The sequence below is a fragment of the Esox lucius genome, chromosome 25 (assembly GCF_011004845.1).
Source record: "Esox lucius isolate fEsoLuc1 chromosome 25, fEsoLuc1.pri, whole genome shotgun sequence".
In the NCBI taxonomy this organism is placed as follows: domain Eukaryota; kingdom Metazoa; phylum Chordata; class Actinopteri; order Esociformes; family Esocidae; genus Esox; species Esox lucius.
This window is the reverse complement of record NC_047593.1, coordinates 6,710,954-6,725,077: the sequence shown is the minus strand read 5'-3', so window position 1 is coordinate 6,725,077 and position 14,124 is coordinate 6,710,954. Positions and strand designations below refer to the sequence as shown.

General features: G+C 44.5%; 2 protein-coding genes across 5 annotated transcripts in view; one reads left to right on the top strand and one right to left on the bottom strand.

Moving 5' to 3' along the window:
• cabp4 (calcium binding protein 4) overlaps window positions 1-9,369 on the top strand; it is a 26,870-nt gene extending 17,501 nt beyond the window's left edge. For all 3 annotated transcript variants that reach the window (XM_034291125.1, XM_034291127.1, XM_034291126.1), the window contains one exon: window positions 6,546-9,369. In XM_034291125.1, coding sequence (XP_034147016.1) covers window positions 6,546-6,589 — 44 coding nt within the window. In that variant the 3' untranslated portion in view covers window positions 6,590-9,369. The remainder of the gene's footprint in view (window positions 1-6,545) is intronic.
• On the bottom strand, window positions 859-14,124 carry lonrf1l (LON peptidase N-terminal domain and ring finger 1, like). Of its 2 annotated transcripts, none has more exons than XM_010903894.4 (11): window positions 13,389-14,124; window positions 10,742-10,857; window positions 9,369-9,491; window positions 6,012-6,206; window positions 5,525-5,759; window positions 4,941-5,158; window positions 4,645-4,757; window positions 4,304-4,462; window positions 2,951-3,113; window positions 2,660-2,812; window positions 859-1,606 (listed from the first exon to the last, which is right to left on the bottom strand). In XM_010903894.4, the coding sequence occupies exons 1-11, from the start codon at window positions 14,029-14,031 to the stop codon at window positions 1,448-1,450; spliced, it is 2,277 nt and encodes a 758-aa protein (XP_010902196.2). In that variant the 5' UTR covers window positions 14,032-14,124; the 3' UTR covers window positions 859-1,447. The 2 variants fall into 2 exon arrangements, with proteins under 2 accessions (XP_010902196.2, XP_010902197.2); XM_010903895.4 differs by having other exon boundaries at window positions 4,941-5,155.

Here is a 14,124-nt window from a genome sequence, read left to right as displayed (position 1 = left end):
CACCAAAACCACTAAGTAACTTATTTTGGAAGTTTAGATTATTTTAAGTGCCTTTCTTTCAGCTGAGGAAAAAAGTTAGAGCACAGCTGCTGTGGGCTTCTTTACGCCACCATTCCACAACTGTATCGACACTACAGACAGGGCCAAACGGCCACCGCGAGGGTTTTCTTTCTGATGGTTTGGAAGAAAGAAGAAAGCAAATGGAAGAAAAGGAAACCTCTCTCTTTCACAAGGGTCCTGCACTGCCACCAGGTGGCAGGGATGAAGGAAGTTGTCCATTTGCTAGACATGGAAAATTACCAGAGAGAAGTAAGATTCACACCTCTTGTTTTCAGTGTTGTTAGAACGACACGTTCCTACTTCTTGGGCTTGTGGTGTACACAAACAACTGTAGAAGCCAATCCCTTCACTGGTTACCACTAACCAATGTGCAATTCATCTGAAACAGTGTCAGCCCCTGTTTTTCACAGGAGCAGCCTGCCCGTACCCTCATCCGCACCACCCACCCCGCCGTCATCCGGCCTCGGCAGAAATCTGATTTATTCCACGTTAGCATTTGAGTCATTGCACAGGCTCCCTTTTCCAGAGAGAATTACAGTTAGTAAATTCATTTTAAGGTGGCTGGATGGGACAATCGTCATCAATCCATTTTCCTCTCTCTACTTACAGGGTGGCTCCAGGCTCATTGTGAGGTTGAGTTCTGCCTTTCCTGTTTTTACCATGCGCACACAAAGAGAGAGAGATAAGCCATGTATTTCAGCCCTTCGCAAAATCAAAAGAGACAAGATGGCCACAGTTGCTACAACAACGTCCGGGTAGAGTAAGAGAGAGGCGGACAAAGAGAGACACATCAAGAAAAAAAAAAAACACAATCTCAGAATCTCTCTCGCTAGCTTCTCGCAGATGTAGCCTAACTGGAGTGTGCAGCAGTGACCTTGCGGCTTGGCATTATCGCTTGTGTGTGTGGGGGTGTTGTGCGCTTCTCGGCCAGAGGTCTAGTTGAGGTTTCCCCAATCCAGGTGTCACGCAGAGACATCTCACGTGGATAAATAACAAACGGATCATTGGTCTCTCGGCAACAGTGGGGAGCCTGGTCAGGTCTACCGGGTCGCAGGAGGCCAGGGCGGGAAGGTTCTGGATCACGGGGAGGAGGTAGTCGGTATCGCCGGGTGGACACCGAAGGCGGTAGGAGATCTCAGCCCTGTGTCAGCGCCAGTGTGGTGCGCGTTCTGGAGCGGGCGCCGTTGAAGCGTTCTCAGTGTTCAGTTTCAACGCGGTTAATCCGCGAATCCATCCTGTAACCGGGTTACTGGTCTGGATCATCCATCAGTGTTTTCCTTGATTACATAAAAAGAAAAAAGAAAAAAAAATGCGATGTCCAGGCTTCGAACAAAGTTTTCCCCCTCGGTTAGGTCCTTGAGCCATCTCTGGGTTGGAAGCTTGACTTCTACTCGCTGGGGATGCTCTGCAGGTAGGAGAGGATGTGCTGGATCTTGACCAGGCGCTCCCGGAGCGAGGTCATGGAGAGCACTGACAGCTGGTAGCGGGGGTCGATGGGCAGCACGGCCAAGAGCCACCAGCAGCATGCCGGCCCGTCGGCAGTCGCCTGGAAAGAGAGGGGGGGGGTTAGTGGGAAGATCCAGACACCATGAACGTCCTGAAACCACAGTCCAATCAAAAAGGTTGTGTCTTTAAACGTCGGTTAGCTGTGACCGCTGTTTATTCTTTCTCCTGATTGGACAGGTTTAAACTGTACCTTTCCGTTTCACTGGCTAGACGTAAACCTGGAGACAGCAACGGTCCCAACGATTGACATGTATTACTTACGACGCTTCTAATCTGCAAACTGACGCTTAACAACCTCATTACATAACTGACCCAAAGAACTCTGGAAACGGCTGACGCGGTGAATTAGCTATAATCCAAAGCCTCTAGAAACTAATCAGCCGCTCATTGGGAGACGGCGTGTCGGAGGTGCCTGTTGTTTAGTAATCCTCGTTTCATCCCGGATATATTAACAGACGCTCATACACGCCTAAGGATTCGGCGCGTGCTTTTTAGAAGAATGGGAAATTAAGAATGTTTGCAAACAGAATGCGTAGAGAAAAAAAACGACGGAAATTAAAGCTAGTTTTGATTACGGTTCATCCCCCAGGCACCAACACTCCGTCATTTATCAGTGCATCCCCAGATCTCCATATATAGCGACCTAAGCACGTTATCCTAAGTATGCAACTGCGCTGTTCCAAATACCCCATGAACAATGCAAGGGGTCCAATAGACAGGGATTTTCCTGTTGTCAGGCTGTGAGTAGGCATGAGCGTATTCATTTTATTTAGAGGAAAGGTTGAAAGGTTGGAAGGCAGGGTTGTATTAAGGACACCCCTGTGATGTAGCGGTTATCTCCACAGGATTAGCTAACACTTAGTCACCCAGAATGCTCTCTTTTTGATCAGTAGGGCAACATGCCACACAGATCTCTAACACAGCATTAGCCGAGATACTTCCTGTGGGTCTTTTCCAATTAGCAACCAAACGGAAAAAAGCTGCCTGAGACAAGGCCTACCCGAACACTCGCTGTAACGTTTCGCTGAGGGCTGCACTATTAAACTAAAGGAATGCTGTGCTGTGGGGATGTGGCTCGTGTTTAAGCGCTTACCTGGATGTCAGGCTCTCTCTCGGGCATGGGGCCAAAATGCTGCAGGATCTGATTGCGGAAGCGGTTCTTGAGGTTCTGGAACCAGGTGCGCGCCTGCTCGTACACGGCGTCGTGAAGCTGCTCCAGCTGGGTCAGCTCCTGGCCGTCTCTCACCTGCAAAAACAGCCGATATGTTACTTTGGACCACTAGTTGTAAAAGTGGCACTGTTGAGCCAAAATGGGTCCATCGAAACCGTATCCTGTCATGTATGTGCAGATATGTGATCATCCAGAGAGATAATGTCTTCCTACCCTGGTATCCTCCAGATACTCGATGTCGGCGATGGAGTAGCCGTCCCTCATTCCGCGGGTTAGCACCCGGAACCTCTTCCCCCCGATGGTGTCCACCACGGAACGCCCGTCTGGGAGGAAGTGGACGCTCCGGATGATCAGCATGCAGCCGTAGTCCACAAACCTGGACGGGAATGCTCACGTTTTAGTTCACAACGCTAACGTTGTTCGTTCTGTGGCGACGCCGCCGAGGTCACGTCGCGCGTGTGGCCCCGGTCTCCCGTCGCTATCGTTTCTTCATTCTCACAGATTTGAGGGAGCGTGTGCTCATACCAGGGTAACTAGGGCTGTCGCAATTGTTATGGAATTGCCTGAGAGCGAATATTTGAGCCAGATCACAATTATTTTTATGAAAACAATCTTTTTGCACTACATTTAGATTCCAAAATCATATGTTTTGGAGTAAAAGCGAGTTTTACACCAATGTTAGAAATGTCTCAAATACAACGCGAATGGTCAGTTTCAATCGGTTAGGATGTCTGGCCCAGGGGTGCAGCAGGGTGTTTGACTGCTCTGCGGAAAGTTATAGGCGCGGATAATTCACTGAAATTTATTTGCTTCTCAATTTCAGTATGTTTAAACCCAGTTTAGAATTATTTTGCAATGCAATGTTACGTAATTTCACTGCATTATTAGTTTACAGGCCAACAGGGTTTCAGTCACCTCTTTGTCTTATCACCTCTGACCGACAAAAGAAAACAATACACCAGCGTGTGAAATATTTCTATTAATATTGTACGTAGAATTCTGTCATTTCCATCCATATGTTTTATTAGATAATGTGCATTAAAATGCATATATAGAAATGTTGTCCAATTGCGTATTTAGGCCTACGTTGGAAAATAAAATGAATCATCCTTGTACATGTTTAACTGAATTAATCAATTGATTAATTCAATATTTTTTTTGCTCTGTTAGGAAGGCCTACTGTACATAAAATCTTTAGAATGAGCTATTTCAAATGACTACCCTATAATAATATGTGCAGCAGAGCGAGGAGGTGAGTTGTTCCTATGCACAGGAACATTCTATTGTCGTAGCTTTGCAGTTACATTTTGTGTAAAGAAATCGTTAACAGCTTGGATTTAGCGGTGGTTCCAAAGCCGAACACAACTGCTACGCTCTGGGTGCATTTTGGTTTTAAGCCATCTGAAGCAATTATTTGGAGGGGCCGAATTCTCAGATTCTTAAAACTGTTAACCGCAATTATCTGTGTGACAATTAATCGTCAACTAAAACGTCGCAATGGTGACTGCCCTACAGGTACCTTATATTCTGTGTGAGTGAAATGGCAGAACCGTGTAGTCTGCCTACCCTTTCTGGGCGTCGTTGATACACATCCCGAACTGGCGCATGCCCGTCTCCATGCAGCGGCGGATCATGAGGCGGTAGCGCGGCTCGAAGACGTGCAGGGGGCAAGGCACGGTCGGGTAGGCCATGGTACACACGAAGATGGGCACGTTCTTCATCAGACTGGGGGAGGACGGGAGGAAAGGGTTAGCCAACACGCAGTCACTCAGGTTTGATTTAGATTTCATTCAATTCCAACCTAACAGTCGGCGCAAAAAACATCCTCCGATGAGTCTTCTATGATATTTGCTCCATTGATTTGAAGAGACATTCTAGGTTCATTCCATGTTAGGCGGAGAACTCACTCTGAGAGCTCTTGGGTCTCCTCCAGTTGTCGCTCCAAATGCTCTTTAGACAGGTACTGCTTTATCACTCTGTCCAGCACAGAGGTCACCATGTACTTCCGGGTTGCTAGATACTAGGAGGAATGAAGGAGGGAAAAGAAAGGGGGAAGAAAAAGAAAGATTAGGCCTTATTTTTTAGAACATTTAAGGTGTTGCCCAAGCTAAGTGTTTCAGTCTGCACTGCAAATCGTTCTCTATATTCCCAAATTAGTGCACACATTTTAGGACCAAGAAAAGCACTTGGCGGTGGTGTCTACCTCTTTGAGGCTCTCCTTGCAGAGAGGGCACTGGGGCGTGTGGTCGAGACAGCGCTCCAAGCAGCTCTTACAGAAGGCGTGGCCGCACGGCGTCGTCACCGGCTCGTAGAACAACCTCATGCAGAGGGAACATTCCAGGTCGTTGGGGTCCAGCAGATCCCTGGGAACCTCTCTGTGGCCCCGGGCCGAGGGCCCGCGTCTCACCCAACCACCTGCTGCTACGGAGCGGGGCGGCAAGAGAACGCCAGGCGTTTTACTCCAGTGTATGCGGATAGGCGCGCACAGCTCAGGCAAACGCGCAATCCACTGGATTATAAAAAAAGGTTTTACGATTTCCTGTGTTTTTAGTTTCAGGGCATTCGTTTCGGTTTGCCCATTCCCATGCCGTATTTAAATTCTTCTTAGAAATCAGTCTCATTGAGGTCACAAAAAAGCGTTACATAATAATTATTAGCCAAATCGCTTAGCACTTAGCGAAAAATTTGCCAAATCGCATAGCGCTACTTGCTTTACAAGCATTAGTGGCTGACATAACGCCTTGGACCAGGGCTAGTGTGCTAGCGGCAGTTCGGGTTCGGACTCACCTCCTTGTTTCTTGTGCTTGCTCCCATGGCTGTAGACGACGTGCGGTCCGCCCTCGGATGTCGACAGCTTTCTCTTCAGCAGCGTGCCTTTCTCCTGGTCCCCCAGTTGGGGCGCGGAACACACACGTTTCAGACCCTCCGACACAACAGCCAGACCTCGGTCCACTCCGTTCCCTCGCAGCGAGCGGGTGCGGCTGAGTCCCGAATGCTCCAGATTCTCAGAACCACCCGAATTCTGGGGATATAAAGAGTTTTTATTCTTTTTTTGGGGTCAAAGAGAGAGTTAAGACAGAGAGGCAAGGAACAAGAAAAGGAAGGGAAATGGAGAAAGAGGTGAAAGGATGTTGAAATAGACAGGGAAAAATAAGAGACAATTCATTAGAGCTAGGCGTTGTCCAAATTTTGTGACTAGGCGCGTGAGCTGGGAGTGAGACAAGAATCGTGAGCGACATTTCCCTCCCCCGAACCACATCAGTCCAGTTCGTACCGCGTGCTGGGTGTCCTTGGCAGGATGGGGCGAGGCGATGCGTGCATGGGCCTGGTTCAGGGCGGGATGCCGGGCTTTGGCCTGGGAGTCTGTTGCTGGCATTTTACTGCGTAGGTGTGGTGAGGTGATGTGCGCCGTTTCCCTCAGGCCCACTTTCAGGTTCTCACCGGATGGAGACAGCAGGTCGTGCAGTATCTGTGGAACGCAATTCAATTAGCAATTGGACAATTTGCAATCAGAAGAAAAATCCCCGGAAATGGTCAACGGTACATACATGACAAACAATACATTCAGTTCACGTGTTTGTTGCCCTTTCTGTGTTACTTCTTTCTCCTGGGATTCATCTTATAAATCAATGTTATTCACCACTTTCTCGTGGGGCTTTCGGTGTTCTGGGTTAGGATTTCATCTTGTCTCTCTGTGTCCATTACATCCTTTATTATACCAACGACCAAGCAGGTCATGTTACAATTAATATAAAGATAACCCTCATCCACTCCACTTTACACAATATGGGTGTTTTTCTAATTGCAGACCTGGGGTCCATCCAGCATCAAAAGAAAGGGGATTTCAACTAGGTCTGAACCAGTACTATCAAACTGATCTACCCACTTAGGTGACACACAACCCTTTAAATACTGTCCACACAAACATCACACAGAGCCAATCTTACACACCTCGATCTATTCAATCTAACCATGAAAGTTTCAGACAATAACCTTCCTGAGGTGTAAAGGCTGGCACGCGCCAAACCAAACATCGCTTTTCCTAAATGTCAAGACTGCACATACAGCTATGGAAAAAATTAAGCTGTATATTGAATTTCATAGGCCTATTTTGTCACTCTATGAGAACAACATTTGACACACACTTGGGAACCCTGTCTATGATTACGTTCAGACCACATTCCACATCGTTCATGGAAAACAATCTGTCAAACTTGACCTCACTGAAAAATCCCTGGCACAAAACAAGCATCAGCATAAACGCCTAATCAACCAATCATATCGCACAACAACTTCAGCCACGTGGACTGTTGAGCAGTCTTACTCCCCAGACTTTCAATAAAAACGAGTTTGTTGTGAAAAATAAAATGGTATTACACTAGCTAACATTGGTGTTGTAGGCTGCAGGGGGTGCAAGCTTCGGTTGCTTTATATAACTTAATGGCTAAATTGGATGTTTGTTACTGATCAATTTCAGGCCACCCTTCGCTGAATTTTGATTAGCAAATGTATATTTTTTTTAACTAAATTATTCCCTTATTAAGGTCACTCATAGAATGATACCTTCACTCCCACAAAGGCCAACTTGGAATAGTTGTTGTGCCAGGCTTACATGCGCAATAGCCTCGAGACAAGTTTGCTAACTTATGCAACCGTTTCATCACAGTAATTTGGTAGTGTCCCAAATACCACCATATTCCCTATTTAGTGCAATACTTTTTACCAGGGCCAATAAAGAGTAGGGCACCGCTGAGGATGCATCTGAGTCAGCGGGTCTAATGTCATTACGGAATGGGAGAGTCACAAGGGTTGACCCGCTGGTGAGCCGACTTTGGTAATTTTATTATAGACTGTAACTGAGAACGTAACATAGCATTTAGTGTTATGACGAGAGATGAAAACATGATTTCAATGCTTCATTTTTCTGCCCGCTAATAATGTGGAATTTACTGAGACACGATATGGTGTTTAGTGACTAGAGCACAATCACCTCATTATTACCGAAATCCTACATCATAGGCATTCATTGTAACAAAAACCGGAAAGTTACCAAATACTTTGACCAAATTGATTACGGGGTTGATTAGTGGTAGGAAACGGAAACAAATTATTACTAAAAGGAGTAGCAAAATGGAGGCCTTGCCACCAATTCCACCAATTATTCAACAGCGTCGGCCAAAAACAAGAAAAGGGCATTCTGCTCTCTGACCTTTCTCTACACAATCTGATACATGATTTGTCATGGAAGCAGAACACACAATGTCTCATGCACACAGGCCTTGGATCTTCTTTATTTTTTACATTTGAGTCATTTAGCAGATGCTCTTATCCAGATCGACTTCCAATAAGCGGATTCCTCTCAGCCTCTCTTCTCTATTATTTATGTGACTCCGTCAACAAGTCTGCTGTCATGCTAATGTGTTGCTTTTCTCACACCACAACCCAAGGGCTTGATTCCATTAAGTCGGTGCTAAGGATAATTACGTGGCTAGCTAGCCATCACTAGGCGCACAGTGTTCCCTTTCATGGATGCTAAACAAATCAGTGCCAGTAAATGCAAGCTTGAAATAAGATAATACCTGGCTTCTCATTAAAAGAAATAGACTACGGAGCTAAAGGGCTTTGGGGGGCAGAAGCATATTAGTTCAAGGGTGAAAATCTGTGGTTCTGTCCCATAGCAAGACAGTTTACCCTAATTCATAGGTTGTTGCTGTAAATGTACTAAGTTAACTGGTAAAATACACTACATGGCCGAAGGTATGTGGACGCCCAACATCACACCTATGAACTTGTTGGACATCCCATTCCAAGACAGTGGGCATTAAAATGGAGTTGGCTCTCCCTTTGCAGCTAGAACAGCCGCTACTCTTCTGCAAAGGATTTCCACAAGACTTTGGAGTGTCTGTGGGAAATGGTCACCCATTCAGCTATTTGTGAGGTCAAGCACTGATGTTGGACTAGATGTTGAAACACAGCCCCCAGACCATTATCCCTCCTCCACCAAACTTTACAGCAGGCACTATGCATTCCGGATAAGTAGCGTTCTCCTGGCATCCGCCACATCTAGATTCAACCATCCGACTGCCAGATGATTCATGACTCCAGAGAGCATGTTTCCACTGCTCCTGAGTCCAGTGTTGGCATAATTTACACCACTCCAGCCGATGCTTGTCATTGCACATATTGATGCTTGCATACAGCAGCTCGGCCATGTAAACCCATTTCATGAAGTTCCCGATGCACAGTTCGTGTGCTGATGTCGCTTCCAGAGGCGGTTTGGAACTTTGAGGCGAGTGATGCAGCAGATGATAGGCGATTTTTGCGCGCTACATGTTTCGGCACACGGCGGCCCCGCTCTGTGAGTTTGCGTGATCTATCACTTCATGGATGGGCTGTTTTGACGGAGCTCTTTAGCACGACCCATTGTACTGCCAATGTTTGTCTACTGAGATTACATTGCTATGTGCTGGACTATATACACCCGTTAGCAATGGGTGTGGACCTGAAACACCAGAACTCAATAAGTAGGGTTGTCAACATACTTTTGGGTATAAAGCGTAGGTGTAAAAAAATAAAACAATTGCTTTTGCTCCCAACTCCCTCCATGTCTTCGTCTTCGTCATTGTCTCACCATTTCCACCTCCCGTTTGGCCAGGATGAAGTCCTCGTTCACGGCCAGACAGTGAAGGAACACCTGCAGTGAGTCGTCCGTCTCGCCCATTTCCTGGAGCACCTTGGCTTTCCAGTAGAGACCCTGGGAGGGTGATGGACAAGGGGGTAGACGTTACAAACAGTGGACTAACTGTCAGAGAAAAACTTGGGTACATTACTGAATTTCAGCTGGACAAATACTGTGTTTGTTCTGCGGAGGAGATAAGATAAGATTTGCGTTTTGGTTAGAAAACTACATGGCATCTGAATGACAGAGGCCGCAAAAGAGGAAGGGAAAGAAAAAGAAACATCTGATCCATCTGGTTGAAAGACAGGACAGTGGACAAAGATTAGAATTCAACCACCTTTGCAAGCGCAGCCTAGGACAGGACTGACAGATTGGCCTTGATTTTTTTATATACACGTCCCCAACTGAATCAGCAGTTTATGGAAAACAATTCATGTAATATATGCCTTGTGGCTACAAGCTAGTGTCTTCATATTTATTCGAACCCCAATCATTTTGATTCCTCCAACTCTTCGATTCTCATCCTCAAAGCCACATCTGACCCAAATTGTGCCTTAAGAGTGCTGCTGCTCTTAAAGGCTTTTCAGACAGCCAGTGGAGAAGCGCTGACATCCCCCGCTGTTGTGGATCACGCAGTGACGTATCATCAGGCAGGCTACTATTTCGGATGCGATCGGTCAGCAGTGACGGCACCTTGTTAAAAACTGTTTATAGCACCAAGATGTTCTAAAATAAGGTCTACCGGTTCTTTTTGTAGAGTGCCAGGTAACCCATTCAGTCTTACCCACTTAGACTGGCTAACCCATTTAAATGTATGAACTCCTGGCTGAGCCTCTAATCAGAGTCAGCCTCCACTCCACTCTCCGTGACGCATCGCATGGCGTAGTAAATCGCTGATGATTTAACCTGAGCTAGTGGTTTCTAGTTTACTATGTCAAAACACCACAGGGCGGCCCAGTAAGGACAGGGGATAACACTTTAGAGAGTTCTCTTTCCTGCGACTCAACATTTCACCATGGAGCTGAGAGAACATTTTGATTTAAAGCATATTTTGGGGAATCTTTTCCATTTTGCCAATGTGTAGTTCTTATACTTAAACTTAAAAACAAACCAATCATGCCCAATTCATAAATTTTTTATTGTCTCTGTTTTAATGATTATGTTTAATAATTATATTACTAACAAATATATAGGTCTGGCTTTTAAACTGAAAGTGCTTTTCCAACAAAAATACATTTTCAAGAAATCTGACACAAACATTTTTTTTCCATTTAATGTACAGTTAAGTAAAAAAAAACACTTGTTTAAAAAAAAAAGTGACCTACCTCTGCAGAGTGGTTCAAGCTAAGACAGAGTTCGGCATCTTCCAGGGCCAGCTGGTACTGCCGGAGCCTGTTGTAGGCTTCCACCCGCAACCACCGCACCGCCTCATCCACAGGATCTAGACGGAACGAGGAAAGGACGAATAGACACTTGTTAATAAAAATTTACATTTTCCAACAACACCAATTTCAAAAATGCTTATTCTTTGATCTGGTGTGTTTGGCAGAAAAAAATATTAGTGGAGAAATCTCAACTGGGCAGCCAGTGTAACCAATCCTCATAGATGCTTATATTTTTTATACTGTATTTTGAATAATGTTTTTGGAGACAGTTCATGCGCTAATCTGATTGTCTTTTCACCAGTAATCATCTGAACTTTAAAGAATCTGCAATTCTAGGCTACTGGAAGTAATCTGAAAAATGTGGATTGAATGTAGGTTAGGGTTTATTACGTTTTACTAAAATATTTTGATATGCTTGGGTGTAAAAAAAAAAACAACCTAAGATCCACTTGATTTCCGATGTTAAGCATCTCTGTGACGTCAGGACAGGTTTGGTCCTGTATGCAAAGTTGCCATATTTGATTGACTGATTTTTTATAAATTTCAATGATGGCTTTTATTGTGATAAAGAAAATCTGAGTGCTGCCAGCATAATATCCCAATGGTAAAATAATGCTAATGAAACCTTGTTTGGCCATCACTATATTCAACTATTACACTCATTATCGAACAGTTCTTTTTAGAAACTCACTAAACTGTTTAGCATACCTAGGGATTTTAAGCAGGTTTGTCTAGTACGTATTTTGAAAACTACATTATGTAACAATGTAAAGAATGTCTGAAGTATTAACATCAACATTTATATTTAACCATTGTGTAACCAGATAAGTCATATAAAGTATGTTTTAAATTCAATCCTGAATACTACATCCTGGTTGAAAGCCACGGTACAAGAATGTACACAGATAAAATGTTCCACAGAACAAAATGTTCATTTTAACAACAGTGAGTTAACACATTGTCCTGTATGACCCTATTTGGAATCTAACCTTGAACACTGCACATCCAAAGAAATCTTCACTATACATTATGCAATTGGTTGAGAACAAAATGACGTAACGCTCGATGGAAACCAAAATCACCAACTGACTGAGGGCTGGATTAAAAATCCCACCGATAATCAAAGTGAACAATTGAAATCACAGGATGTTCCAATTTGCATTAATTTCCCAGAGGTTCTCAATTGGATTCAGGTCTGGGGAACGTGAGGGCCAGTCAATGGTATCAATGCCTTTGTCATCCAAGAATTGCCTACACAGTCTGACCACATGAGGCCGGGCATTGTCCTGCACCAGGAGGAACCTAGGGCCCACTGCACCAGCGTAAGGTATGACAATGATGAGGATTTCATCCCAGTACTTAACAGCAGTCAGGGTATTGCTGGCTAGCACGTGGAGGCCTAAGCAACCCTCCAATGGCATGCCTCCCCAGACCATCACTGACGCACCGCCAAACTGTTCATGCCGGATGATGTTGCAGGCAGCATAATATTCACCACGGCGTCTCTACAGACTCTTTCACGTCTGTCACGTGCTCAGTGTGAACCTACTCTCATCTGTGAAGAGAAAGGGGCACCAATGGTGAATTCTGGTGTTCTCTGGCGAATGCCAATTAAGATGCACGGTACTGGGCAGTGAGGACAGGTCCACCTAGAGGATGCCAGACCCTCATGGAGTAATTAGGTAATTTTGTAGGGCTCTGGCAGTGCTCCTCCTGTTCCTCCTTGCACAAAGATAGGTTTCCACAGGTGTAAGAACAATGAGGATGTTTACTGCATTGTGTACACTTATCATTTGTGATATCCTAAATTAACTTTTATTTTTCATCATTTATTGATCAAATGTAGGCATAAAATTATTGACATTTGATGTTCAGGGAATTTGAATAGTGTAATACCTAATGTGAAAACTAATGAAATTAACAGTAAAGAAGCACATAAATTCAAAGAGCAATTCTGAAAATATGTATGCCTTTACTTGCAAAGTCAAAAACTTGATGTAATAGCAAGTACACTGTCTAGATTGCATTACAATGCTTGAGTAGGCCTTAACGGCTGGAGGGCATTGCCACCATTATCTGTTAATTTTAACTATTCCTTTTTCAGACTTATTTTCCAGGTAAAATATATTAGTACCTTAAAGCTGAGCAATCAAAGCCGGCCTATAAACAGTGCATGTACCAGTATATTAATATGTTTGAACTTTGGGGAATATTTAAGTGGGAATTGTACACGTTATATTATGGTTTAGTTCACACCCCCGCTACTACCGGTAATTACAAAACGTTCCACCGCGTCACGACCTGCCTTATAAAACCCAATGCTTGTGCGCATGCCCAACTTACAAAATTTCGTAACAGGGGGGTTTGAGGATAAGGTTTTTGAGGGGTTACATCACGGAGGAGGGACTTAACTTATTGTTACAGTCCAAAACATGACAATCGGCCACCTAAGCGTTGGTCAGTGGAACTCACCTGTTTCACGAAAATAAACTAACGCCAAAAAAGTAACAGGGAATTATTAAAATTACTCGTTGGTTTCACGCTTTTACAAGTAGTATATCCACAAGATGTTCCTCCCCAAACTCACCTGATTCAATCAAATCTGTCGCTAGCGATATGGCCCCCTCGAAATCGCTGCTTGTTGACAAGTTTTCAATTTCACAAATAGTTCTAGACCTTTTCGTTTCGTTCGGAAACCACTTTTCCAAAAGTCCAAATAGAATCACATTCGTTTTCAGCACCATTGGCCTACCTCCAAGTGCTATCGGTTCGCTACACCGCTTGCATTTTAAGAATAAATTATGTTGTAAACATCTTTTACAATACGTATGTCCACAGCGGATAGTAACTGGCTCTCCAAAAAATCTATGACAATTCGGACAGTCAAAAATATCTTCCTCGCTGGCGTTGTCTTTAACATCGAGCGCTCGTTCCGAAGGCGCCTCGTCTTTTGCCAGTTTTTTCTTGAAGTTGCGCAGTACACAATCCACTAAAGTACTCAACTGCTCTGGGCGAACAGAACCGTATCTCAAAGCCATTGAGAACATATCGAGAGCTTCTTTGAGATTGTTTTCTGAAGCAAGTGCATCTGCTTTTTGTAAAATAAGTCTGTGATGGTCTACATTGTCCTGCCCCTCATCCCATGTGTATTCTGGTTCAATAAAGAATCCGTTCCTTTCTTCAAGGGCGCCTTCTTCTTCGGGGTGTTGAACCGACATCGTGGGCTGCATGTCGGCTATTGTAAATGTATCTTACAAATGAGTTTAGCCATTGCTTTAGCCTACAATGTGCGATGCTTGCCAATAGAGACTTGGCTACGTACA

Excerpts from the sequence above, each read along its gene's own strand:
- lonrf1l (XM_010903894.4), bottom strand. The coding sequence starts at position 14,031 with ATGCAGCCCACGATGTCGGTTCAACACCCCGAAGAAGAAGGCGCCCTT. Across the intron at positions 5,159-5,524 it reads CAAGCACAAGAAACAAGGAG|CAGCAGGTGGTTGGGTGAGA; the intron begins GTGAGTCCGAAC and ends CCCGCTCCGTAG. Across the intron at positions 4,463-4,644 it reads GAGACCCAAGAGCTCTCAGA|TCTGATGAAGAACGTGCCCA; the intron begins GTGAGTTCTCCG and ends GTCCTCCCCCAG.